This window comes from Brassica oleracea, chromosome C1 (assembly GCF_000695525.1).
Source record: "Brassica oleracea var. oleracea cultivar TO1000 chromosome C1, BOL, whole genome shotgun sequence".
Classification (NCBI taxonomy): Eukaryota; Viridiplantae; Streptophyta; class Magnoliopsida; order Brassicales; family Brassicaceae; genus Brassica; species Brassica oleracea.
Genome location: NC_027748.1, coordinates 37,961,091 through 37,983,485, shown reverse-complemented (window position 1 = coordinate 37,983,485; position 22,395 = coordinate 37,961,091). Strand labels below are relative to the sequence as shown.

General features: G+C 36.1%; 6 protein-coding genes across 6 annotated transcripts; 4 read left to right on the top strand and 2 right to left on the bottom strand.

Annotated features, from left to right (window-relative positions):
• The first annotated feature begins 2,788 nt into the window (after window positions 1-2,788).
• On the top strand, window positions 2,789-4,538 carry LOC106327632. Its single transcript, XM_013765844.1, has one exon. It carries the CDS (start codon window positions 2,906-2,908, stop codon window positions 4,412-4,414), a length of 1,509 nt encoding a protein of 502 aa, XP_013621298.1. The 5' UTR covers window positions 2,789-2,905; the 3' UTR covers window positions 4,415-4,538.
• A 1,633-nt stretch (window positions 4,539-6,171) lies between these two features.
• Window positions 6,172-7,315, bottom strand: LOC106339309. Its single transcript, XM_013778104.1, has 3 exons — window positions 7,200-7,315; window positions 6,455-6,479; window positions 6,172-6,372 (listed from the first exon to the last, which is right to left on the bottom strand). Exons 1-3 carry the CDS (start codon window positions 7,313-7,315, stop codon window positions 6,172-6,174), a joined length of 342 nt encoding a protein of 113 aa, XP_013633558.1.
• A 949-nt stretch (window positions 7,316-8,264) lies between these two features.
• LOC106292900 lies at window positions 8,265-9,582 on the bottom strand. The gene is made up of 2 exons (XM_013728570.1): window positions 8,824-9,582; window positions 8,265-8,700 (listed from the first exon to the last, which is right to left on the bottom strand). Exons 1-2 carry the CDS (start codon window positions 9,466-9,468, stop codon window positions 8,338-8,340), a joined length of 1,008 nt encoding a protein of 335 aa, XP_013584024.1. The 5' UTR covers window positions 9,469-9,582; the 3' UTR covers window positions 8,265-8,337.
• Window positions 9,583-13,224: 3,642 nt separating this feature from the next.
• Window positions 13,225-14,957, top strand: LOC106297582 (protein CUP-SHAPED COTYLEDON 1-like). The gene is made up of 3 exons (XM_013733794.1): window positions 13,225-13,457; window positions 14,056-14,339; window positions 14,411-14,957. Exons 1-3 carry the CDS (start codon window positions 13,256-13,258, stop codon window positions 14,825-14,827), a joined length of 903 nt encoding a protein of 300 aa, XP_013589248.1. The 5' UTR covers window positions 13,225-13,255; the 3' UTR covers window positions 14,828-14,957.
• Window positions 14,958-15,892: 935 nt separating this feature from the next.
• Window positions 15,893-16,888, top strand: LOC106342260 (30S ribosomal protein S20, chloroplastic-like). Its single transcript, XM_013781135.1, has 3 exons — window positions 15,893-16,152; window positions 16,224-16,384; window positions 16,508-16,888. Exons 1-3 carry the CDS (start codon window positions 15,969-15,971, stop codon window positions 16,757-16,759), a joined length of 597 nt encoding a protein of 198 aa, XP_013636589.1. The 5' UTR covers window positions 15,893-15,968; the 3' UTR covers window positions 16,760-16,888.
• A 3,678-nt stretch (window positions 16,889-20,566) lies between these two features.
• LOC106324985 (ethylene-responsive transcription factor 4-like) lies at window positions 20,567-21,676 on the top strand. The gene has a single exon (XM_013762997.1). It carries the CDS (start codon window positions 20,795-20,797, stop codon window positions 21,449-21,451), a length of 657 nt encoding a protein of 218 aa, XP_013618451.1. The 5' UTR covers window positions 20,567-20,794; the 3' UTR covers window positions 21,452-21,676.
• The last annotated feature ends 719 nt before the right edge of the window (window positions 21,677-22,395 follow it).

The window sequence follows — 22,395 nt, the reverse complement described above, 5'->3', positions numbered from 1 at the left end:
TTAATTTATATTTATTATGAGTTTAGGTATGTAATTCAAATTCCTATTTAATTTAGGAATGTTTTGGCACGTTAATATTGTTTGGATATGTATTTTCTCTGACTTTATAGTATGGGTATGACTAAACCGTTTTCCCGAAGAGCGACACGAGGTGCCCTGAGTTCCATGCCTCCACAAGAAAGAAAACAAAGTTTCAAAGAGTCACGACAAGAAAACTCAAAACTAGACTAAGCTTGCACGTGATCGGACCAGTACCAAGAGATAGGGTAATGAGTCGACATAAATAAACCCTAACATCTACAACCAGCCATATCAATCGGACGTACTATTTGACAAATCAATAAGCAAACGGAAACGATAAGAAATTGTTTTCCGAAAACTTATTATATTTAATAATGAGAGGCTTGAATTTATTACTCCATCTGTTTCTAATTATAAGTAGTTTCGTTTAAAAGCACGAATATTTAAAAAATTGTTATTTAAAAGATTATATCATTTAACCAATTAATTTAACCAATTATTAAAAATCTAACATTATTTCATTGATCACACAATATCCAATAAATGAAAAAGATGCATTGAAATATGTAAACTAATTATACTGTGAAACAAACTCGTTTTGCTAAAACTACTTACATTTAGAAACGGAGGGAGTATCATTTTGATAAAATCCATAACGTTGGACAACAAAAATGTGACTCCATATATATGTAGTTCTCCGTATATATTTGCTATACAAGATGATCAATGTTTTTAAAACCGGACCGGATACCGACTCGGTAAAACTACTGGTTAAGTGGTCTGGCCGGTTAAACCGGTCGAACCGGGTTTTCTATTTAAAAATAAATAAATCTAAATTATCATATATTTACACTATATAGACCTAAAATGTAGTTATACATATACTATGTTCTATGTTCTCTTTTATTAACTAAATAATAAACAATAACCATAAGTTTAGTTATTTTATTAACTAGATAATAAACAATAACCATATAAGTTTAGTTATATATATAAGTGAATACTATATCAACTAAAATTGATAAAAAAAACAAAAAACAAATGAATGACCGTTTAAATTACATATTTATTTATTTTTACAACTAAAAGTCTTAAAGTTTATGGATATAGCAAAATGAGAATAAAATATGAGAGTCAAAAAGAGATTTTTTAAACGTTTTTTCTTAAAAAATAGAATCAAGAGAAAACTAATTAAATAGTAAAAATTAAACATTAATTATCAAATATTATATTTTAATAACAACTGAAAATACATTAATTGTATGTTGATTTCTGTAGAACCGGGTTTTGAAGTTGAACCGGGTCACCGGTTTTAGCCGGTTTCACCGGTTTTTCTCAAATCCGGGTTTTAAACCGAACCGGACTCGGCTTCTTTAACGAGTCACGGTCGGACCGGTTTGACCGGCCGGTCCGGTTTTCAAAACATTGGTTATAATCAATGTTTTTAAAACCAGACCGGATACCGGCTCGGTAAAGCTATTGGTTAAGTGGTCAGACCGGTTCAACTGAACCGGTCGAACCGGGTTTTCTATTTAAAAATAAATAAATCTAAATAATCATATATTTACACTATATAGACCTAAAATGAAGTTATATAATATGTTTTGTGTTCTCTTTTATTAACTAAATAATAAACAATAACCATAAGTTTAGTTATATATACAAGTGAATATTATATCAACTAAAATTGATTAAAAGAACAAATAAATGACCGTCTAAATTACATATTTATTTATTTATACAACTAAAAGTTTTAAATTTTATGGATATAGCAAAATGAAAATAAAATATGAGAGTCAAAAAGAGATTTTTTAAACGTTTTTCTTAAAAAATAGAATCAAGAGAAAACTAATTAAATAGTAAAAATTAAACATTAATTATGAAATATTATATTTTAATAACAACTGAAAATACATTAATTATATGTTGATTTCTGTAGAACCGGGTTTTGAAGTTGAACCGGGTGACCGGTTTTTAGCCGGTTTCACTGGTTTTTCTCAAATCCGGGTTTTAAACTGAACCGGACTCGGCTTCTTTAATGAGTCACGGTCGGACCGGTTTGACAGGCCGGTCCGGTCCAGTTTTCAAAACCTTGAAAATAATACATATTACAATTTGCAGTCAAAATGTAGCTTTGTGTCACTAGGCTGTGTTACTGTTTTTCTTAATTATTTTTAAAGTTTTAATATTTCACAATTTTCCAAAAGTCCTAATTACCATCTAAGATCCATCCCATATGCACATACATGCATATATCTTCCAAGATAGATCACGAAAACACTCGGTTCCATCCATGGGGTCCAATAATCTAGTTACGAGAAAAATATCTTATAGCTTTTGAAAGTTTAAAAAAGTCGTATCTTTCAAAACAAAATTTTACATTATTGATTCAGCAAAATCCAATACATGGAAAGACACAAGAGATATGAGTGTCTGAGTCTTTGTGTCTTCGGGAAGCCAATACCTTTAATGTGTGTGCACATGTGTGTGTATCCACGGTCCACCACAGAGAGACGTACGAAGAACCCCTTTAACTCATGGGCCACATTCACTTGACACTTTCACTCTTCACCAATGATTAATTTACCCTTTTCGATAACCATTACTATAATAGTCTGAAAACCACAACTTAATTTAGATTAGTCAAACACTCAAACATGATTAGTAAGCTTTAGGAAGAACGAATCTTCCACTCAACCAGATCTAAGGGTAGTTTAGTAATTGTCAACGAGACCCCTTTAAGTCTCTCGATTCCGTTACAATGAAACAGATACTATACTATCTCCAAAGGCTATGCTTCTTCGCTCTCACAATAACTAAAACACAAAACAAGATAACAATGTCGGAAACTGAGAGACCCCGCTGTTATTAAACAGTAGCATCAATGGGTCTCTCTTCCCTCAGCCCCGCAAACTCCGCCTGTTTCACGACTTCTCTCAGCCGTCGTCTCAGCTTGAAGAACGTTTCAGCCGGACCTCTTAACTCTCCGATGTTTGGTGCTAACGGAGGACGGAAGAGATCCGGGTCTCGTCACGAGAGCAAGCACGTGGAGCCGTCGTCTCCGAAGGTGACGTGTATCGGTCAGGTCAGGGTGAAGACTAGGAAGCACGTGAAGAAGACGGTGAGAGCGAGATCTAGGAGGGAAGGAGGTCAGACGAGCCTGAGAAGATCCTCAAGTGATCAAAAAGACGGAGGAGGACGTCGTTTCGACGGGAGCGAGAACCGGTGGGTTCATCTCCCGGTGACTATCTGTGAGTTGTTGAGAGCTCTCAACTGCCTCTTCCCTTGTAGGTCCTCGTGTACGGATGATGATACTCACCGCGTCAGAGATCGAAGCGGCGGAAACTCTTGCGGTGCGGTGTTCACGCGGTGGTTTGTGGCGGTGGAGGAGACGGGAGGGATAGAGCTTGTGGTTGGAGGAGGAGGGGACGACGCAGAGGAGGATAGGAGGAGGAGACATGTTTTCGAGAATCTAGATTTGAGCTTTATAGAGACGAAGACGGTGAAGGAAGAGATTGTTGGACCGCCGAAGAACGCCTTACTGTTGATGCGGTGTAGATCTGATCCGGTTAAGGTGGCCGCGTTAGCTAACCGGGTTCGGGAAAGGCAAATGTCACTAAACGACGTCGCTTATTCTAGTAGAGAAGAAGAGGAAGATAATAAGCGGATCGAGTTATGCGAGAAATGGATTTCCGACAAGACTATTGCAGAGACAGAAGTTATAGTTCCTGTTTCAGAAGAAGAAGCTTCGAAAATTCAGGACGTAGATTCGTATGAGGAAGAAACTGAAGCCATGATCATTAAAACCATCGAAGACGATATCAGAAAGAACATAGAAGAAGAGGAATGCAAAGAGGTTAACTCTGTAACTCTAAAGGTGGCAAGATCCGATCAAGGAATAGTACCCGACCCGGGTCCGGAAGTGGTGATGAAAGGAAGTCAGTTAGAGGAAGCAACTGATAAAGAGAAAACGACGCCGTATAAGGTGTTACCGGATTGTCTACTGCTGATGATGTGTGAGCCAAAGTTATCAATGGAAGTCTCAAAGGAGACTTGGGTGTGCAGTACAGACTTCGTCAGATGTCAACCGGGAAGACCTCCGGCGAAGAAGATAAAAGAACCTGCCGGAGATCATCAACTCAATAAACGAATTGTTACCGCCGTTGGTTCCAACGTATCTTCTCGCCGGCGTTCAGTTGATAAACCTCCGGTTCACCAAGCGCTGTTGCAGCCGCCGCGATCATCGTGCTCATATCCAGCAGCTCCGCCGCTAATGCAGGCGGTTGCGGCGGTTGGAGAGCAGAAGATTGTCGGAGCTAAGCCACCAGTGCTGCCACGTTGCAATTGGAGCCGCATTCTCCAGCTACCGTCGGAGTTGGCCCCGCCGGCGTAGGGTTCTAGACTTGAGAGGGAATAAAAGAAACAATTTGGGTATAATGATAATTTCAAAATACTTTTTGTCCTTGTTTGTAAATTAGTTTTGTTAGTCGTAATTAATTTAATTTCTTCTATGCTAATGTTTTTTCATGAAAGTATGTATTCTTTTCTCCGATAGTATATAACTAAGATAAGACCTGCAAAGGATAAATTTATACAAAAAATTATTTAAAAAATATTATACGGAAAAATAAATTTATACTCTTGATTAAATTAATATTTTGGTCTTTAAACAACTTTTTAAAAAAATTTTTTGTTAATTTCATAATTTGTTTACTGATGAACTGATCTCATTTAAAAAAAAATTATGTCAAAAAATCACTTACCGCATAAGAATCTAACGTTTAGGTTAAAAAATCTCGAGTCTATTTTATTACAATGAAACTATGTCAGCTCGGTATTATATCATGATTTAGTAATCTAAAAATTAATTATGGTTTTGAGAAGTTTACATTCACATGTCAATCCTATCTATCTTCAATATTTTTCTCTTTTTCATTTTGGTTATTGTTCGATATAAATATTGATTTTGAAGTTTATTCTCATTTCGTTGGTTTGTTTTGACCTAAGATTTAGAAAATGCTTATGATTTAAAATAATTAAATAGATACATACTTAGGTTAAGATATCTACTTTTTGCAGAATAAATATTTTATATTTTATATTTATTTTATGTTTTTCAGCATATTATGAAATAATAAAATAATAAATATATATTAAATAACTAAGAAATCAGATATTATTATGTAATAAATTGGCATGTGCATATAAATCAATTTATCACTCTTGTTTATTCGCAATCATTTTAGGGTAAATAAATCAAAACAATCAATCTTATCTATTGTATATTATATATAATTAAATTTAAATGATATTAACATATATATAGTACACTTTTAATATGGTTATTTATTAAATGAAGTTTCTACTCATATGATTTTATGATTATTTGCATATTTGTGTAACAAAAGTTTACACCAACGAATTTTTTTTTAATGCGGGATAATTTTAATAATTTATAATCATTTAAAAAACAATGAAAAACATAAAAGCCTATTAAAATAAAATTATTTCTTCATATGGTCTTATAATCATTGTATCTTAATATTGAAAAAAATTTAAACCTTGATCATAAAAGTTTATGTGAGACTTTTAACAATTTTAGTAATTTATAATCGTTTTGAAAAATTCAAAATACAACATATACAAAAAAATCTAGATTTTTATTATATGATTAATGTAATTATGTAATTTATTTTAATAATAAAGAAATAAACAAAAAGATAAAAAAATATACAAATTGTTATCAAATCTTTATTGTTTAAAATCATTAATTGCTATATTAGATAATTCCGTAGGTTTTATTTAAGGAAAGCATGCGAAACAATAAAAATTTGATATATGCGACCAACTATAGCTTGCGAAATATTATTTTGCTAGAGAGTATAATTTTTAGACTATAGTTTATATAAAGTGTTCTAGAATTCTTTGAAATAGGATTTAGAAAACATACACAAATGCCACATATGATGAAGTTTTTTTTAATTTTTATTAAAATTTAGATTATAACTTTTTAAAAAATCTTCGATTAATATATAAGGGATGGCTCTCTCGCGCATATGAAGTCCCATCAAACTAACATATACTATATAGTTACAATACATCATATACTATTTTGCTATTACGAATGGCATTATTGTTACATGTTGCATACTAATCACCCGAACTTTGATCCTCACTGCTTTTATTTACTTCACTGTTGTCACCTGATGAGTCTCCTCCAGGCTCTGTTGTGGCCTGCATGGCTTTAACAGATTCTTCACTGAAGGCTAGCTGACCAGAGTAAAGGAGAAGTCCTACCGCATTGATACTGAAAACAAATGTTGCAAGGTAGCATATCCGTTGATGATAGTCCTGCGGATAAAAATTGAAGAATCCAGTCAGAGAAATTGCCGGAATGGCTTGAGATGGAAAACAGAGTGAAGCTTATATATACCTTGCGGTACTGTGATTTGCCTAACCTGCAAAGAGAGAGAAGACACTTATAAATCTTTTGTAGAAGTTTGAGGGTCTCAGGCCCAGCAAGAATAGGTCTTTTTACTCAATGAATGTTATCGCTAGTTCTAGTTGCACATAGAACATTTAAAACCATGGTGTGACTTGACTCTTATTGTAAACAAGCATTCATCAAAAGGGTATATTGATGAGAACGTGATGATACTTATTCTATCACTCTTATCTCTCAGTGATGGGATTGAGACCATGATAATACTTATCCAAGTGGTGGTAGCTTACTAGTAATTTCTTGGGGGCTTACTCTTGAGGTTTGGTGTGTACACGCATCAATTATGGGTTTGATTTCCACTGGAAACTAAATTATCACTACTTGGCTAGTTTGGACTTGGGCTTCGGCCCAATTGGCTTACATGGTAGATCGTAATAGACGATCGGTTCACCTTCGGAAGATATTCAAGCTCGGATCATACAGTGTGGTACGCTTGCGTTCCTTCCGAGACCGATCGGATAACCGATAGGGTTTATCAAAAAAACAATACTTATCCATATCTTTTCAGATCTCTCAGTTATGTGCTTATGTTGAGACTATGATGATACTTGGACCGCAAGGTAATGATATTACTTGCTACAATCCAACTACGCAAAGATAGACTGAAACAAGAACTGTGACAGAAGCAGTGAGAATGATCAAGAGAAAAGAAGAAACGAATCAGAAATAGTCTGACGATTGAGCCCTGACTCCAGCTGAAACCGCTCCAAGAAATGCCTGACCCGCCGATGGAGTCGACTTACCACCACCTTCTTCTATTGGAGCTGAGCCCATTGCTTTCAGTCTCTCCATCGTTTCATCTTTCAACGACTTCTTAACACCAGATGATCTGAACGTCTACAATCTCACACCAAGTCTGAAAACTTTTAACTCGGATTCCTTGAGAACGTCTATAAGCGAGAGGAGAACTGAAAACTTTACCATCTCAACGTATTTCAACTTTTCAAGTGATTGTTTAATCCACTTCTATTTCATTCTTCTTAGAGCATCTCCAAAAACCACCTTATTTTAAAGTTTGGCAAAACTTCAAATATAAAGCTTGAGGTTGTTTCTCTCTAAAAATAAAACTTTATATTAAACCTTAAAACTTTTATATTTTACATAACAATCCTTATGTTTAACAAAATTTAACTAAAAGCATAAATCTTTTATAATAGCTATAAAGTATTATAAACAAAATTATAAATATTATATTAAAATATTCCATGTAAAAACATACAAACTAATTCTTTAAATTTAAATAAGTTACGCAATTATTCAGTATAATAACTTCCATAATGATCACATATATGATCAATTAAGACATTTTGAAATGATAAATGAACTTTTTTATTTTGTATCTTGTATTCAGTTTTTTTATATTTTGTATTTATTTGATGTAATACTATTTTTATATAATATTTTTTGCAGTGCTAATAAATTATTTTGTATTAAAAATGACTAAAATGATTAAACAAGAAAGTTAATAACATTATTTGAAAGTTATAAAAGCAAGAAGACTAAAAAGTAAGGAACCTTAAATATAAAGTTTTGTACAGTGAAACCCCTTATATTCGAGGTTTCGCTATTCAAAACCTTAAAATTTAAGGTTTTGAGATTGCTTTTGGAGTACAAAAAACCTTATATTTGAAGTTATAAGGGGACTTTTGGAGATGCTCTTGCGTAAATAATCACATTATTATGTTTATGTTTGTATTTTCTTATTTTTGGTAAAATAATAGATGAATGTTTTTGAACAAAATAAGGAACGAATAATATAGAAAAGAGGGTTATATTTATAATCATTTGTTGTCAAAGGAAAACAAATGATGTTTTCAGCATTCTTGTCGAACATTACTTGCCACGGTTCGAGCCCAGAACTTGATTTGAGCTTTCATATCTCTTCTTGACTCCTTTGGAACCCACACTGGAATCGGCTGACCCACCACCGCTGCAGACCGGCTTTTCACGGCTGCGCGTGGGACCCTCCTCTGTTCTTCGTCATCTTTTTCTTGTTTCCTCTCCGACTCATCAATGTCCAAGTCCTTCAACATCAGAAGCTCTTTCGTATCAACGCTGCTTAACGTCTTACGCAGCGTTTTACGACTTGGGTTTCTTTGTGACTTGACGACCATCTCTTGAATAGCATCTTCTGATCGTGAGTGTCTCGGTGGTCTAGGCCTTGGAATGCTTGAACTCTACACCATGTTTGAAACTTTCTTATCAAACTTAGGTATTTAATACTAGCAATAATCCAAAAGTAGAAAATAATCTAATGATACCAAAAATAATAAAAAAATTACAATGAAAAGAGATATTACCTTTGGTGTGTTCTGTTTTGTTGGAGTAAACCCTGAAGAAGAGCTAGCGATGGCTTCACGGATCAAGAACCCCATTCTCGAATCGTCAATCTCTTCTTGAAACTCATTTCCGAGATCTTCTCTTCCTATGTAACTAGGTAACGTCTGAGTTCTCTGTAAACTCCCTCCCATCGGGCAACACTGGACACTATTGTTATTACAACTACTATTAATACCAGTTCTGTTCTTTTTAGAGCTTTCTCTAATTCCCTTCTCTCGAACCATAGGTTCCTTCTTTTGCAAGTAAGCTCTTCGTTCTTGAACCCTAAGCTTCTCAGAGAACTGCCTTCTCATCTTGTTTATCTTCTCAGGCTCTCTTCCACCTTTTTTATTCACTATACACGGTAGTTGAACCGAGTCTCCCTCGGTGGGAGCATTTAGAAGCTTCTTGTCTGAATCCGAATCTCCAATTTTCGAGAAATCGGGTTTCAGACAAGTGGAAGAGGAAGAGGAAGAAGGAGAAAGAGGGTAAGGATCTGAATGGCAGTACCTCAAGATTCTTGATCTTCTGTCAAGTAAGTTATCAAAGAACCAGAAATCTTCAAGAAGATCATCAATAGCTTCGATTTGTTCCAACTCTTGATGATCATTCAAAGTAGGATCCATTTTTTTTTAATTCAGACAAAGAGATAACCAAAAGAGATAAGTTTTTGTTCTTTCTTTCTTCTTCTTCTTGTTATGTTTGTATTTGAAGCATAGATTCTGGAGACTTATTAAGAGGTGCCCATGTGGGCAACCATTCAGCATTTATTTTTTTAATATTTTTCTTTTTAATGTTTTATGTGGAGTCAGTTTTTTGTTTTTATTGAGCATATAGAAAGGGAAACAAAGAAATCTGAGTGCAAACAAAAAAGGAAATAAAATGAGACTTATTCCAAATAGAAAAGACTTTCATTTTCCAATTATTCAGATCTTGGAGTCAATAAATAACTTCCAATAAATTATAATGACTCCATTATTTTCAATATTATTGATAAGTATGGGTTTGTGATTTTTATTTCATTTAGGACGTTGCAGAAACTAAGCTTCATTAATTTTGTGGAAAAGTAATTAAAACAAATGGAAATGATAACCAGCGGGGTTGGCCTGGTGGTGTTGAGAGAGCTTCGGCCTCAATACGCACCAGGGTTCGAACCGCTGGCCAGGCAATTGGGGTATCTAATTCCCCATAATACCAAATGGTCCGCCTCGCGCCGAGGGGTTGGCCCCTGGGGATAGAAGTCCCTCCAGGTTAATCAAAAAAAAAAAAAAAAAAAAAAACAAATGGAAATGATTTCTGGCAACAACTAAGGAAAAATAAGGTTTCAAAGAAAGGTATGATAGCTAAGGGTCCTTTGGATAGCTTTCTCTCTCCTCTCTGTTCTCTCCTTCATACTTTTCAAGATGGATGATTGAGAAAGTGAAGGTGAATGGTCTCTCTCTCTTTTCTTTCCTCTATCCTTCAGAAAGAGAGAGGCTCCGTCAAGCTGGTCGGATATGTTACCGGCGCTTGATTCCCGATGGTCGGGCTATGACTCTGGCAAGTGGTGGCTCCTAAAGCACTGTCTTGGCCGGCTTCCGTCTCCGGCAAGCGGTGGTTTCCATTAACACCGTATTTTCCGGCTTTTATTTTGAGATTCATCTCCCATCTCTGATGGATTTCAAATCTGTTTTATACAGTTTTCCTCTTATGTTTTTTAATCTTTCTTTGTTTTTGTTCATCGTTTCTTAGTTTTCTTTCGATTCGATTTTGCTAAGGGTGATTTTTGATTACTGTGATCTTTTCCCGTTCATTTGGGCGGTCTCATCTTCAAGCTAAACTTTATCTTTAAAGATAGTTTTTTAAAAATTGTTAGATCTTCAGTTTTCTTCGTTCTAAATGGACCTTAGTTAGATCGATTCGATTTCTTTGAAACGGTGTAGTGGTTTATGGCTACTGATTTCGAGCTTCTCAGATGCTTAGTTGTTCTAATCCTGAGCTTCCTGTTCCGGTATGTTCCGGTGGATCTCCGGTTAGATATTTCGGCTGCGACTTGGAAATCGGTGAAGAAAGGGTTGTCTCTGCTCTTCCGCCACGCGTCCATCTAACCGCACGCGTCTGATGCGTTGGCTGTGAGCTGTCTCGTTGACTGCTAAGCCTCTTTCTTTCGATGGGCTTTTATGTTAGTTGGGCTTGCGGTTTGCCCTAGTTGTTAGTTTGTTCGACCTCTCTGTTTGGGCCTTTATCTTTTATCTTCTTGTTCTTTGTTGGTTTTTTGGCTTTTAATAAAACGAGATGACAAAAAAAAAAAGGTATGATAGCTAAGAAACGGCATAATAAGCCCTGTCATGACAGTCAACATGCCATGTGATTCATAAACTAAAATGTAACAAATTGGTTTCGGTATAATATAAAACAATATAGTTTTTATTCTATATATATTCTTTGTTCTCAATCGCCTCCAAAGCGACAGCTAAGAGTTGTAGTAACCTAATAAATACAAAGATTTTGATAAAATATTAAGAAACATGTTATGTAAAACAGTAAAAGCAACAAGTCTCGCGCTTTGAACCTATATTGTTCCCCAATTATAATCTTACATTGCATATGCTATAACTAACACTAATTATGCTAATCCGCCGTAATCTTTATTGCGTGGCAAGTTGCCGAGGCTAATTAGTGATGGATAGAGAAGTCAGCTACGTACCTGAACATTTGTCGACGATGTTGAGAAAAAAGAATGCTTCAAAGAAGTTAGGGGGAATCACATCACAGTAAATTACTGCGTGCCGTCTGCTACTACTACAAATGCCATGCAGTCTCTAAGGACAAGACTCAGTAGACCAAAACGTATCAAACCATTCACCAGACACACTATTAATTTGGGCTTAAGCCTGAATGCCGCAGCCCAGTCCAGTCTCGGATTGACTTTAAAACAGCTTACCGTCTTTTGATAATAAAACGAACGGACACATAGTTATAACTATTCAAGATGGCATGCATTGTTTCCTCCTCTGTTTCTATCCATTCTAGACTGAACAAAACTTAGGTTCATCCTAAGGGTTTAAGGTTTCATTTTCATTTAGGATCTAAGGTTTAGGGTATAAAATTTAAGATTTAGGATTTACGGTTTACGGTTTAGCTAGCGGCATCATAGTTAAAATTGGCATTATTCTTTGTTTTAGTTCTTTTAAAATAAATTTAATACTCCCTCTGTTTCAAAATACTTGATGTTTTGGGTGTATGCACAAGAATTAAGGTATACACTCTTTCCTAAAAAATAACATTAAAAATATAAACCAAAATTAATTCAGCCAATCCTTAAAGATAAATATAAAACATCATTAGTCACACACTTTTCAATAAAACTAAGATTAATATAAAAATTCAAAACATCATCTATTTTAAAACATCAAAAACTTTCTAAAACATCATCTATTTTGAAACGTAAGGAGTATTTTTTAATTAATTATCTATGTGTCACTTTGATCGGTTCTAGAAGGAGAGATGAATTTAAAGGAAGTTTTATTCATCAAGGAAAGTCTCTTAAATTGCTGTGTTGTTATGAATAGTGAAACAAAAAGGTGTTTTGTAACATTCCTTCCATAATTGGACTAATCTCTCCCGGTTAGATCCGGTTTTGTGTATACAATAGAACTGCAGATACTTGTAGAAATCCGAAAGATGTAGGTAGATTTATTTGTGGGGAAGCATAGAGGTGAAAAAAATTGCAGGAGAGGGGAGAAAGATGCATGCAAAGAAAGTAAAGATTGGAGTGTGATTTGATGTAAAGCCTGTGAGGACGTTTCCTTGTGACAGATAAGACGCGTCTATATCCGGTCCGTTCGTTTCTTCTACAGACACTGATGGATGGATGTGAAATGCTTCTTCTTGATTTGATGCATCCATGCTCTTCCTTTTCTTTTACGTGTCTTCTTTGTTCCTTGTAATAAAGTTTTATCTTGAAGATACTAACGCGTATTGAATTATTCGTAACAAGGATCTTATTCATGGTGAAGTTCAGACTGTTTCAGTAGATAAAGATCCAATAATATATTGGCTAGTAACCAAAAATAAAGATTTGGCTGACGTAGAGTCCCCTGAGATTTCCAGCCATGCACGCATTGCATGCTCAAAAGACAAATGTTTTAATTATATTTATCCAAGATTCTAATACATTTTCAGCGATATTAATTGCATGCATATACACACGCATCATATATACATGTATATATTCGTTTTGTGTGGTGTATTGAACACATCAACATCAACTCTATCTGTCACACTAGCTACTGTCCAATATCACATCAGTTGCTTGCACAACAGGAGAAACACAGATCATTTTACAAAAGGACCCTTTTACTATTTCACCTTCCTTTGTCTTTAAACACCGGAAAATCTAGGGTTTTGTTTGCTTTAGAGCTTCTGCCCACAATGGATATGGATGTCTTCAGTGGTTGGGAGAGATCATCAAGATATGAAGATGAAACCATAATGCCACCTGGGTTTAGGTTTCATCCTACTGATGAAGAGCTCATCACTTACTACCTCCTCAAGAAGGTCCTTGACTCCAGTTTCACTTGTGCAGCCATTTCTCAAGTTGATCTCAACAAGTCTGAGCCTTGGGAGCTTCCTGGTAAAGCCCACCTAAACACTACCACACCTATTTTTTTCCTCACTCGCTTTATTATAACATTTCTGCACTACCTGATTAACCCCCATCTCTGGAATCATGTCTTAAATCATCATTATAGGTCTAAAGTTTCAGACTTTACTCTGTTTTCACATAGCTTTAGACTTAAGAGCGACTACTTGAACCTCTAAAGTTTAGACTTTTATCCTGTCATGAACCTTCACAGATGTATAGTAGGAAAATGGTTCACCTTGATTAAGACATTTGTTATAAATCTACGAAAATCTGATAAGAAATCAAACTTATAATAAGCTCAATCTTAGACCAACATGGCATCTTTGTTTCTCTGTTTCAAAACAGAGTCTTACTTGTAACATTTCTGTTTCAATAAAGTTTGGCATTTTTCCTCTTTGCAAAACCTTTGGAGCAGAGAAAGCCACTGACAACTGTTATATTAATCTCATAAGAAATAATTTTTTTTTTGATAAGCTCGATCTAGACCTACATAATCATAAGTCTTTGTTGCTCTGTTTTAAAAACAGAGTCTTACTTGAACCATTTCTTTTCGTGTAAAGTTTGACACTTTCCTTTTTTTGAGCAGAGAAAGCAAAACTGGGAGAGAAAGAGTGGTACTTCTTCACACTAAGAGATCGTAAGTACCCAACGGGGCTGAGAACGAACAGGGCAACAGAAGCTGGTTACTGGAAAGCAACGGGTAAAGACAGAGAGATCAAAAGCTCAAAGACAAAGTCGCTTCTCGGGATGAAGAAAACTCTCGTCTTTTACAAAGGCAGAGCTCCTAAAGGTGAAAAAAGCTGTTGGGTCATGCACGAGTATCGCCTCGACGGCAAATTCTCTTACCATTACCTTACTTCCTCCGCTAAGGTAACCCCTTTCTCTCACATTCACTTCTCTCGTTAACCAAAACGTAACTCTGTTTTTGTGTGTTTATACAGGATGAATGGGTTCTCTCTAAAGTTTGTCTGAAAAGCAGCGTAGTTGTCAGTAGAGAGACAAAGTTGGTCTCTTCTTCTACCGCTTCCGTCGCCGGAGAAGTCTCCTCCGGTGTCAATGCCTCCTCTTCTGCTCCGATCATTGACGCTTTTGCGACGGAGCACGTGTCCTGTTTCTCCAATTCCTCTGCTACAGCTCATGCCGATGCGAGCTTTCCTACGTACCTTCCCGCTCCGCCGCTTGCACTGCCACGTCAGCCTCGACGCATAGCTGGTGATGACGTGGCGTTTGGTCAGTTTATGGATATGGGATCTTTAGGGCAGTTTACGGTCGACGACGCAGCGTTCTTACCGTATCTACCTCCGACGGTCGAACTGTACGGTGGCTCGGCCCTGAGTTGCTGGCCGTTTGCTCTGTGATGATCGTTGCTATGCTGGTTGTATTATTAGTTTCGGACCATTTCCTTGTTGTACGTGTTTTGTAATGTCTCTATGCGTTGTTGTAACATGACTTGTATTGTCATTTACCAGCAGTAGTACTCTCGGATCATTTGCTTGTCGCATTACGTTCTGTAATGTCTTTTGCATGACTTCTATGTTAATTTCCTGTTTGCTTGGTCATTAAAATTAGTCGCAAGTACTTTTTTTCAAAGGTAGATTAGATAACACAATGGAGAGAAGATCAAACATGACATGAGGATTCGTGGTTTGTTGAACCTGCGTAATGTATGTTAAAAAAGTGGGTATATCCGTAGATGTTGCCTTTGGAAATATGCCCTGTCATAAAATCCATAATCCCAACTGAACACGATCCGTACCGGTCAGAAATGTAAAAATACCCGATGGATAATACCCGATGGATTTTGTACGGTATATAAAACATATCCGAACCTGAATGAATAATCCAGAAAACCCTTAAAAAAAAATAATGTCCGAAAAACGTTCTAAATGTCTAAAATTAGCATGCAATAAAAATAGAAATTTCATATTTATCTTAATATGATTACTAAGGATGAATATTTAAAATTAAAATAAATACCTTTTTTGAACAACAAATAAATACCTGAAATAATTCTAATAAATAAATATATAATTTATATGTTTTGCTTTTAAATTTTAGAATTTATTTAGGGTTATTAGAATCGAACTGATGTAACCCGAATCCAAACAATACAGTTATTTTATAGGCTTTAGGATGTGATATAAATTAGAACCGAAATTGATGTGTTATATCCGAAACTAACTTGTACTTACAAATTTACTAGAATAGTATCTAGAGTACAATACAAATTAGAATCGAAATTTAAAATACCCGAATTCGAACAACCAAGCCTATTTGGAAAAGTCACGTAATATTTTTTATGTATGGGCCTTGGCCCGTTGGACTCAAAAGGTCGCAACAAAATTGGTGAGAAGTCCATCGAAAAGGGGTAAAACGGTAAATTACAGTTTTAGACATCATCTCTTTTCTGGATGGATAACACAGGTCCGAGAGCCAATAACTCTACTAGTTACGGAGTACGAAAGCAGAGAACTGGTGTTCGGTAGTAGAATAGATCCCATGGCGACAATAGTACAGTGTCTTTCTTCCTGTGCGACCCTCAATTCCAAATTCAAAGCCCTTTCTATTAACGGAGCTTCTTCATCATCATCATCTCCAACTTCTTCCTTCTCCACTCGTCGTGGTGTCTGCTCCTCCCTTAGCTTCGCTCAGAGCGTTTCTCAATGTGTCGCCTTCTCCTCCGGTAATACCCTTTTTTTTTGTCAGAATCTTGAATTGATTTCCTAGTAATTGACATTGGTTCGTCCTCTGCAGGGACTATGTGGGTACAGAAGAAGCCAGTGAGGCATTCGATTGTGTGTGAGGCTGCTCCCACGAAGAAAGCTGATTCAGCTGCCAAGAGAGCTCGCCAAGCCGAGAAGAGGCGCGTTTACAACAAGTCTAAAAAATCTGAAGCCCGCACACGTATGAAGAAGGTAATCTCATAGTCTCGCGTCACTAAATGTTTTTTCAGACAACACCACAACTGTCTGCAACTGATTTGTCTGCTTATATGTTTTTGCTTAGATTAAATTCAAATTGCGACATATATTTAACAGGTCTTGGAAGCACTCGATGGGCTCAAGAAGAAAGCAGATGCGGTACCTGACGAGATTGTGACGGTGGAGAAACTAATAGGAGAGGCTTATTCTGCAATAGACAAAGCAGTCAAGGTTAGAGCGCTACACAAGAACACTGGTGCACGTAGGAAGTCTCGGCTGGCTAGGAGGAAAAAGGCAGTTGAGATCCACCACGGTTGGTATGTCCCTGCCACAGCTCAAGCAGCAGAAGCTGCCACCATGGCTGCGTAACAACATGGACAGAGATAATGGTTTTTTTTTTTTTGTCATGTAAAATTCAATCGCTTTCAGACTCTTATTTGTGTACTTTTGGCTCAAAGCTTTGCCTTGGTCTGGTTTAATAACTCAATGCTTCTCCTATTTTCCCCTTTGCGAATAATGCTCATCGCTTTGACATCACACCCAACAAATTCTCTTCTGTAAGAACATAACACGGCTTCGGCAAACTCGACGTGCTAATTATACCTACAAAACCACATCAAGAGCCCATGAAACACAGCCACATCGTCATCTATCCCAAACTCCCTCCAACTCTCGAATACCTTTACGGCTTCATCTACTTTGTATGCAGCAGCGCATCGGTTAAGCAAAACTTCAAACGTCTGTTAACACTATCCCGCACTTATTGAGATTCCGCTCAATCTCTTCAGGTGAGCTTCCACGGTGGTTTTTTTTCATTATTATCACCATCGACAGCAGATTGCTTGTCTTTTTCAGCTGCAAGACAATTAGCTCTGTTCTTTTCGAAGACGCGGACGCAGCGTCTTGCGGCCAAAAACTGAACATCGAAATAAACAAAAAGATGGTGGAAAATTATTCAAGCTGACGCTGCGATTACTCTCGCGAAGGTTTCCGGCGTCGTCACAGACGCTGTTAAAAGTAGCGGCAACTAAATGAAAGCTGCGTCTATTTTTGATAGGCAAAAACACCACCGCCGGTGTTACTCTTCTAGATGTGTGAACAAGAAATCAGTTGTCTAATTGGCGCAAGCAGCTGACGCAGCGTCTTGTAAAAGAACATGATTAATGAAGAAACTGTGAAGCTTGATTCTAGAAACCCAGAAAGTGAAACCCAGAGAGAGTGATGTTGTTCTTTCTTCTTTTTTTCCATTTAGACTGACGTTGCTAATAGGATTATATATCTCACATCGGGAATTGTAAAGGACATTAAGTAATATATAAAGGGTTAGGGACAATCCACTAATCACCAATTGGTTTTAAGTTGGAAGCCCATAATTAAACCCGAATCTAATATGGTATCAGAGCTCAAATCCTAAATACCCTAAACTCCTAACTAAAATTAAAATTAACCCTTTCGACCGGGTATAAAGATCGTGATTAACCCTTCCAACCGGGTATAAAGGTTGTGTTAAACTCGCTCGACCGAGTATAAATGTCCTAAAGTTCCGAGATTTCTGGCCGATAAGAGCCATCATCTCGAATAGGGGTATTAGGATATATGTCCCACATCGAAAATTTTAAGAGACATTAAATAATAATATATAAAGGGTTAGGGTCAATCTACTAATCTCAAATTATTTTTAAGTTGGAAGTCCATGATTAAACCTGAATCTAACTGTTGTTCTTATGATTCGGTTTCTCTTAAGGAGAGAGACGGAGAAGACAGGACAGGGATGAGTAAGAGGAGATCCGGCGACGGTACAGAGAGCATTTTGTAGCTGAAATATGATTTTGATTTTATATTTCCCTCCCATCTTGACAACTTCTCTAAGCTTCGAATCTTCGGAAGAAATACGTAAATGTAAAGGAACAATGTTCGGCTCATGCTGATAAACTGAAGATGGGCCTATGTCTGAAGCCCAGGTACTAATGAAGAACGAATTTACAGTAACACATAATTAATTATTGCATGAAAATATAAGACTAAACTAATTATATATAGATAAATGGATGATCGAGCAATGTGTAAGTTTGTCTTAGAATCGCAATAATTTTTAGGATAGCCGGATTATTTTTAAATTAAGAGACTGTAACTGAGAATTTTGGTATGTGATTTTTTTTAATTCGTCCCCATGCAAAATTAAAAGTTTTTATTAAATTTTATAAAAGGTTTTCATTTTGATTTATAGGTTTGCCTACAAGTTATACATTAAATTATACAAACCGAGTTTAATATATAGACAGGATAAGTGGAAGTTAAACACTGCCATGATAGTCTATTATCCACTTATATCTTAATGGAAAGAACATAAGAAATGATACATTTCATTTTATATTCTTCAGATTTTGCGGCCCGAGAAACCCAATCCACTATCAATGGCATGAGGACATACCTAGCTGTCGTTAATTAAGTCAATTAACTAATTAAATAAAGTTATAATCTTTAATTTTGAGGTACACTTCTCTCTCTGCCGTCAATGTAATTACCGTCTTTTAGGAAACAAAACAGACGGCGGCCCGTTAGAATCTCGGTTAGCCGACGCAGCCACCATTTTCTCTCATTGTCTCCGTTTTAGATATTCTCCACGTGTCTCATTAACCATATGGCACTAGATCTTAAAAAATACTAAAATATTACATGAGAATGCTAGTGAGACACGATGAATTTATTTTGCATTTGGCCGAGGGGCGGCTATAGCCTACATAGCTTAGTTTTTCTTTTATATTTTAATGAAAAAAAACATTCAAACTCAGCGTTGAACTTGAGCATAGTTGAACAAATGTCCAACGCGGCTGCCATTGGCAAATGTACGGTAATGGTCCAAGCACATGTATGCAATACATTGTTCAGTTTTCTTTTTAGCGAATTATTAACTATTTATGTGTCATAGATGCAAGTTTTCCTTTCTTCTTGTATGTTACCACTCTTGTCAAAAACAATCACCAAATGTCACTCACTCCAGCATACAAATAAATTAGATAAGGGCCAAAAAACTCTCTAAGCAAACAAAAAGAAAAACAATGTTACTCTCGGACGAAATATTTTATAATGTGTTGAAGGTTTTTCAAAATGTCTTAAAATTTTAGATATTTTTATTTGAATATTTTCATAATATCTAAAGGATAAATCGCTCAAAAGACCAAAAATTAGTTTTTTTTTACCAAAACACACACCAAAAAGAAAATAGCCAAAAAAAGGTTTTATTAAAGAAGTAAATGACTCTTCTACCTTTACATTAAAATATATAAATACAAATAATATTTAAATAAACAATAAATAAAATAAAAATAAAGTTTAGATTTTTGATAAAATTGTTATTCATTTCCAACTTTTTTGCTTTTTAATAAAAAAAAATATTTTGAAATCTGAAAGTTCCTTTTTTAAAACTTTTTTTAAAATTATTATTGTAAATTTTAAATATATTTTTTTAGATCCTTAATCTCAATCCTAAAACGTCACCTCTCAAATCTAAATTTTAAGTATAAATTGGTTAATCCTATAAATATAATTTTCTTTTATTTTTTTATTGAAACATTTTGATCGTTTTTAGTCTTTTGACCTTTGTGTGCTATAATTATGATAAAAAAAAATTATTTATGTCGCCTTAAACAGAGAACATAACTATTGTGCACTTATCTTAGAGAAATTCTCATATCAATGTTTCAAAATCTGTCTTGATTCCATATGTTTCATAGTTAGATCTTTCTAATTTTGTAATTTTCACTAATACATGAAAAGATAGAAATGTGTAATTATATATACTATTCATCAACTAAAATAAAGGATAAGAATGTATAATGTTATCTAAATTAAATTATTTGTATTTAACTACTGTAGTTTACTAGTATATCTACATTTTTTTTTAAGTATTTGAGTGTTTACCCTTTGTAAATGTATTTAAATTTGAAGTATATATCTTTAGATTCTTTACTATTTGAATCTGTTTACCACTTTAATTTTTATGTTTGTGTTCTCGCCTACGTTATCAAAATTTTCTTTAATACATGAATATACATCTTTAATATGATTAGGAGCAACAAAAATGAAAACGCTTGGTAGTAAAAAACCAAATTAATAAACGAAGGGTAGATAAAAAAAAACAGGATTCTTCGAAGGAAGAAACAAGCACACGTGGCTAAGGATAAGTGGAGGTTAAAAAGAAAACCATGAAAACCGCTGTTGTTGTAACCGAAGCCGCTAAAACCATCTCTCACGCTCTGACTGTTCAAAACAAAGCGCCCCAAAAGGAGCGTTGCTTTTACTCTCTCTCCACCTTATATAAACTACCATCTTTCCTGTCTCTTCCACCTTCAATTATCACACCACCACTACCACTCTCTCTCCCTCTCTATCCAATTTTTAGTTATGGTCAAGATGGGTTTGAAACCCGACACGGTTCACAGTAACGCCGTGGAGATTCGTTACAGAGGCGTTAGGAAGCGTCCTTGGGGTCGTTACGCTGCTGAGATCCGAGATCCAGGCAAGAAAACCCGTGTCTGGCTTGGAACCTTCGATACCGCCGAGGCGGCGGCGCGTGCATATGATAAGGCGGCGCGTGTTTTTCGTGGTGCCAAGGCCAAGACTAATTTTCCGAACTTTCTCGAGCTGAGCGAGAACGTTTCCATCGGCGGCGGCGGCGGTTTTGAGCGTAGCCCAAGCCAGACCAGCACCCTCTATTGCGCTTCACCTCCGGCGGCAGTTACACCGGCGGCTGCTGATATTGTTCTGCCGCAGCTTGAGCTTAGTCTTGGCGGCAGAGGAGGCGCGTGTTACCAGATCCCGGTGGCGCGTCCTGTGTATTATTTGGACCTTATGGGAATCGGAAACGGAGGTCGTGCTGCTCGGCCTCCGATGTCGTTGGCGTGTAGGTCGCCGGTGATGCATGTTGCGACGAAGATGGCTTGTGGGGGCCAGAGCGATTCTGATTCGTCTTCGGTCGTAGATTTTGATGGTGGGATAGAGAAGAGAGCTCGGCTGTTAGATCTAGACTTAAACTTGCCTCCTCCGTTGGAACAGGCCTGAGCTGTTGGTTGTGTTGTTTCATCGCGAACGCTCATGCGTTTTTGTCTTTTTGTTTTGGAGCTGAGAGAATTCGTTTACTTTTCTTAGTTTTTTCTTCTCTCACACTCTAAAATAAAGATCGATTTTTAAATCGAGATAGAACAAAAATATAATGATAGCTGACATGGATCGTTATGTACATATTATTACGTAACCGGAGATCTGAACTTTTTTTGTGTGTGTTTTTTTTTTTTGCGACTTGGTTTCACCATGGTTTCACCATGTTGTTCCTATGTAGGTTCTTTTTTGTATTGTTCTTCCAAATTTCAATTAATATTTTGGTAATTTCAGAATTAAGGTGTTCATATTAATATTCAAGATTTAACTATCACTACTTCGAACTACTAAGTCCTAACTAAACTGGCGGTGTCGTGAACGAAGAGGAGAACTTGAGTGTATTATTAGGTCGACCAATTGGTTTTTATATACATAAGGTAATGACGGTTTAAGTACTGTATCGACAAGAGATATTACTTATCCTTAACTAGATAATGACTAGCAATACGTAAGATAAACACCAATTATAATGTAAATAAACACAAGAGTAGATAGGTGCACACAAGAGTAGATAGGTGCCAGTATGATCCTGCGAATGGGCTTGGCCCGTCTTGCTACCCGGGTTGATAAATGGGTCGATCACTAAATGGTTTATAACACTCCTCCTTGATCGACACATCCGGTCAAAGTTCATTCATGCTTTAGATGTTGCCTTATTAAAATCTCTCTTGACAAACCCAAAATCTAATATGGTAAAAGGGAAAACAAGACAGGAAAAAGAGTACACAACATGAACTCCCCCTGATGAATGCATCACCGAAGATCCTTCAGTCGACGCATGCCTATCTTCCATATGAGCTTTTTGAACGTTGAGGTTGGTAGTGACTTGGTGAAGAGGTCGGCTGAAT

Bases quoted from the DNA above. Each gene is read 5' to 3' on its own strand.
- LOC106327632 (XM_013765844.1), top strand. From the start codon at position 2,906: ATGGGTCTCTCTTCCCTCAGCCCCGCAAACTCCGCCTGTTTCACGACT.
- LOC106339309 (XM_013778104.1), bottom strand. From the start codon at position 7,315: ATGGAGAGACTGAAAGCAATGGGCTCAGCTCCAATAGAAGAAGGTGGT. The intron at 6,480-7,199 runs GTCAGACTATTT...CTCTCTTTGCAG, and splicing joins GCTGGAGTCAGGGCTCAATC to GTTAGGCAAATCACAGTACC. The intron at 6,373-6,454 runs GTATATATAAGC...TTTTATCCGCAG, and splicing joins GCAAATCACAGTACCGCAAG to GACTATCATCAACGGATATG.
- LOC106292900 (XM_013728570.1), bottom strand. From the start codon at position 9,468: ATGGATCCTACTTTGAATGATCATCAAGAGTTGGAACAAATCGAAGCT. The intron at 8,701-8,823 runs GTAATATCTCTT...AACATGGTGTAG, and splicing joins CAAAACAGAACACACCAAAG to AGTTCAAGCATTCCAAGGCC.
- LOC106297582 (XM_013733794.1), top strand. From the start codon at position 13,256: ATGGATATGGATGTCTTCAGTGGTTGGGAGAGATCATCAAGATATGAA. The intron at 13,458-14,055 runs GTAAAGCCCACC...TTTTTTGAGCAG, and splicing joins TGAGCCTTGGGAGCTTCCTG to AGAAAGCAAAACTGGGAGAG. The intron at 14,340-14,410 runs GTAACCCCTTTC...GTGTTTATACAG, and splicing joins ACCTTACTTCCTCCGCTAAG to GATGAATGGGTTCTCTCTAA.
- LOC106342260 (XM_013781135.1), top strand. From the start codon at position 15,969: ATGGCGACAATAGTACAGTGTCTTTCTTCCTGTGCGACCCTCAATTCC. The intron at 16,153-16,223 runs GTAATACCCTTT...CGTCCTCTGCAG, and splicing joins ATGTGTCGCCTTCTCCTCCG to GGACTATGTGGGTACAGAAG. The intron at 16,385-16,507 runs GTAATCTCATAG...TATATTTAACAG, and splicing joins CCCGCACACGTATGAAGAAG to GTCTTGGAAGCACTCGATGG.
- LOC106324985 (XM_013762997.1), top strand. From the start codon at position 20,795: ATGGTCAAGATGGGTTTGAAACCCGACACGGTTCACAGTAACGCCGTG.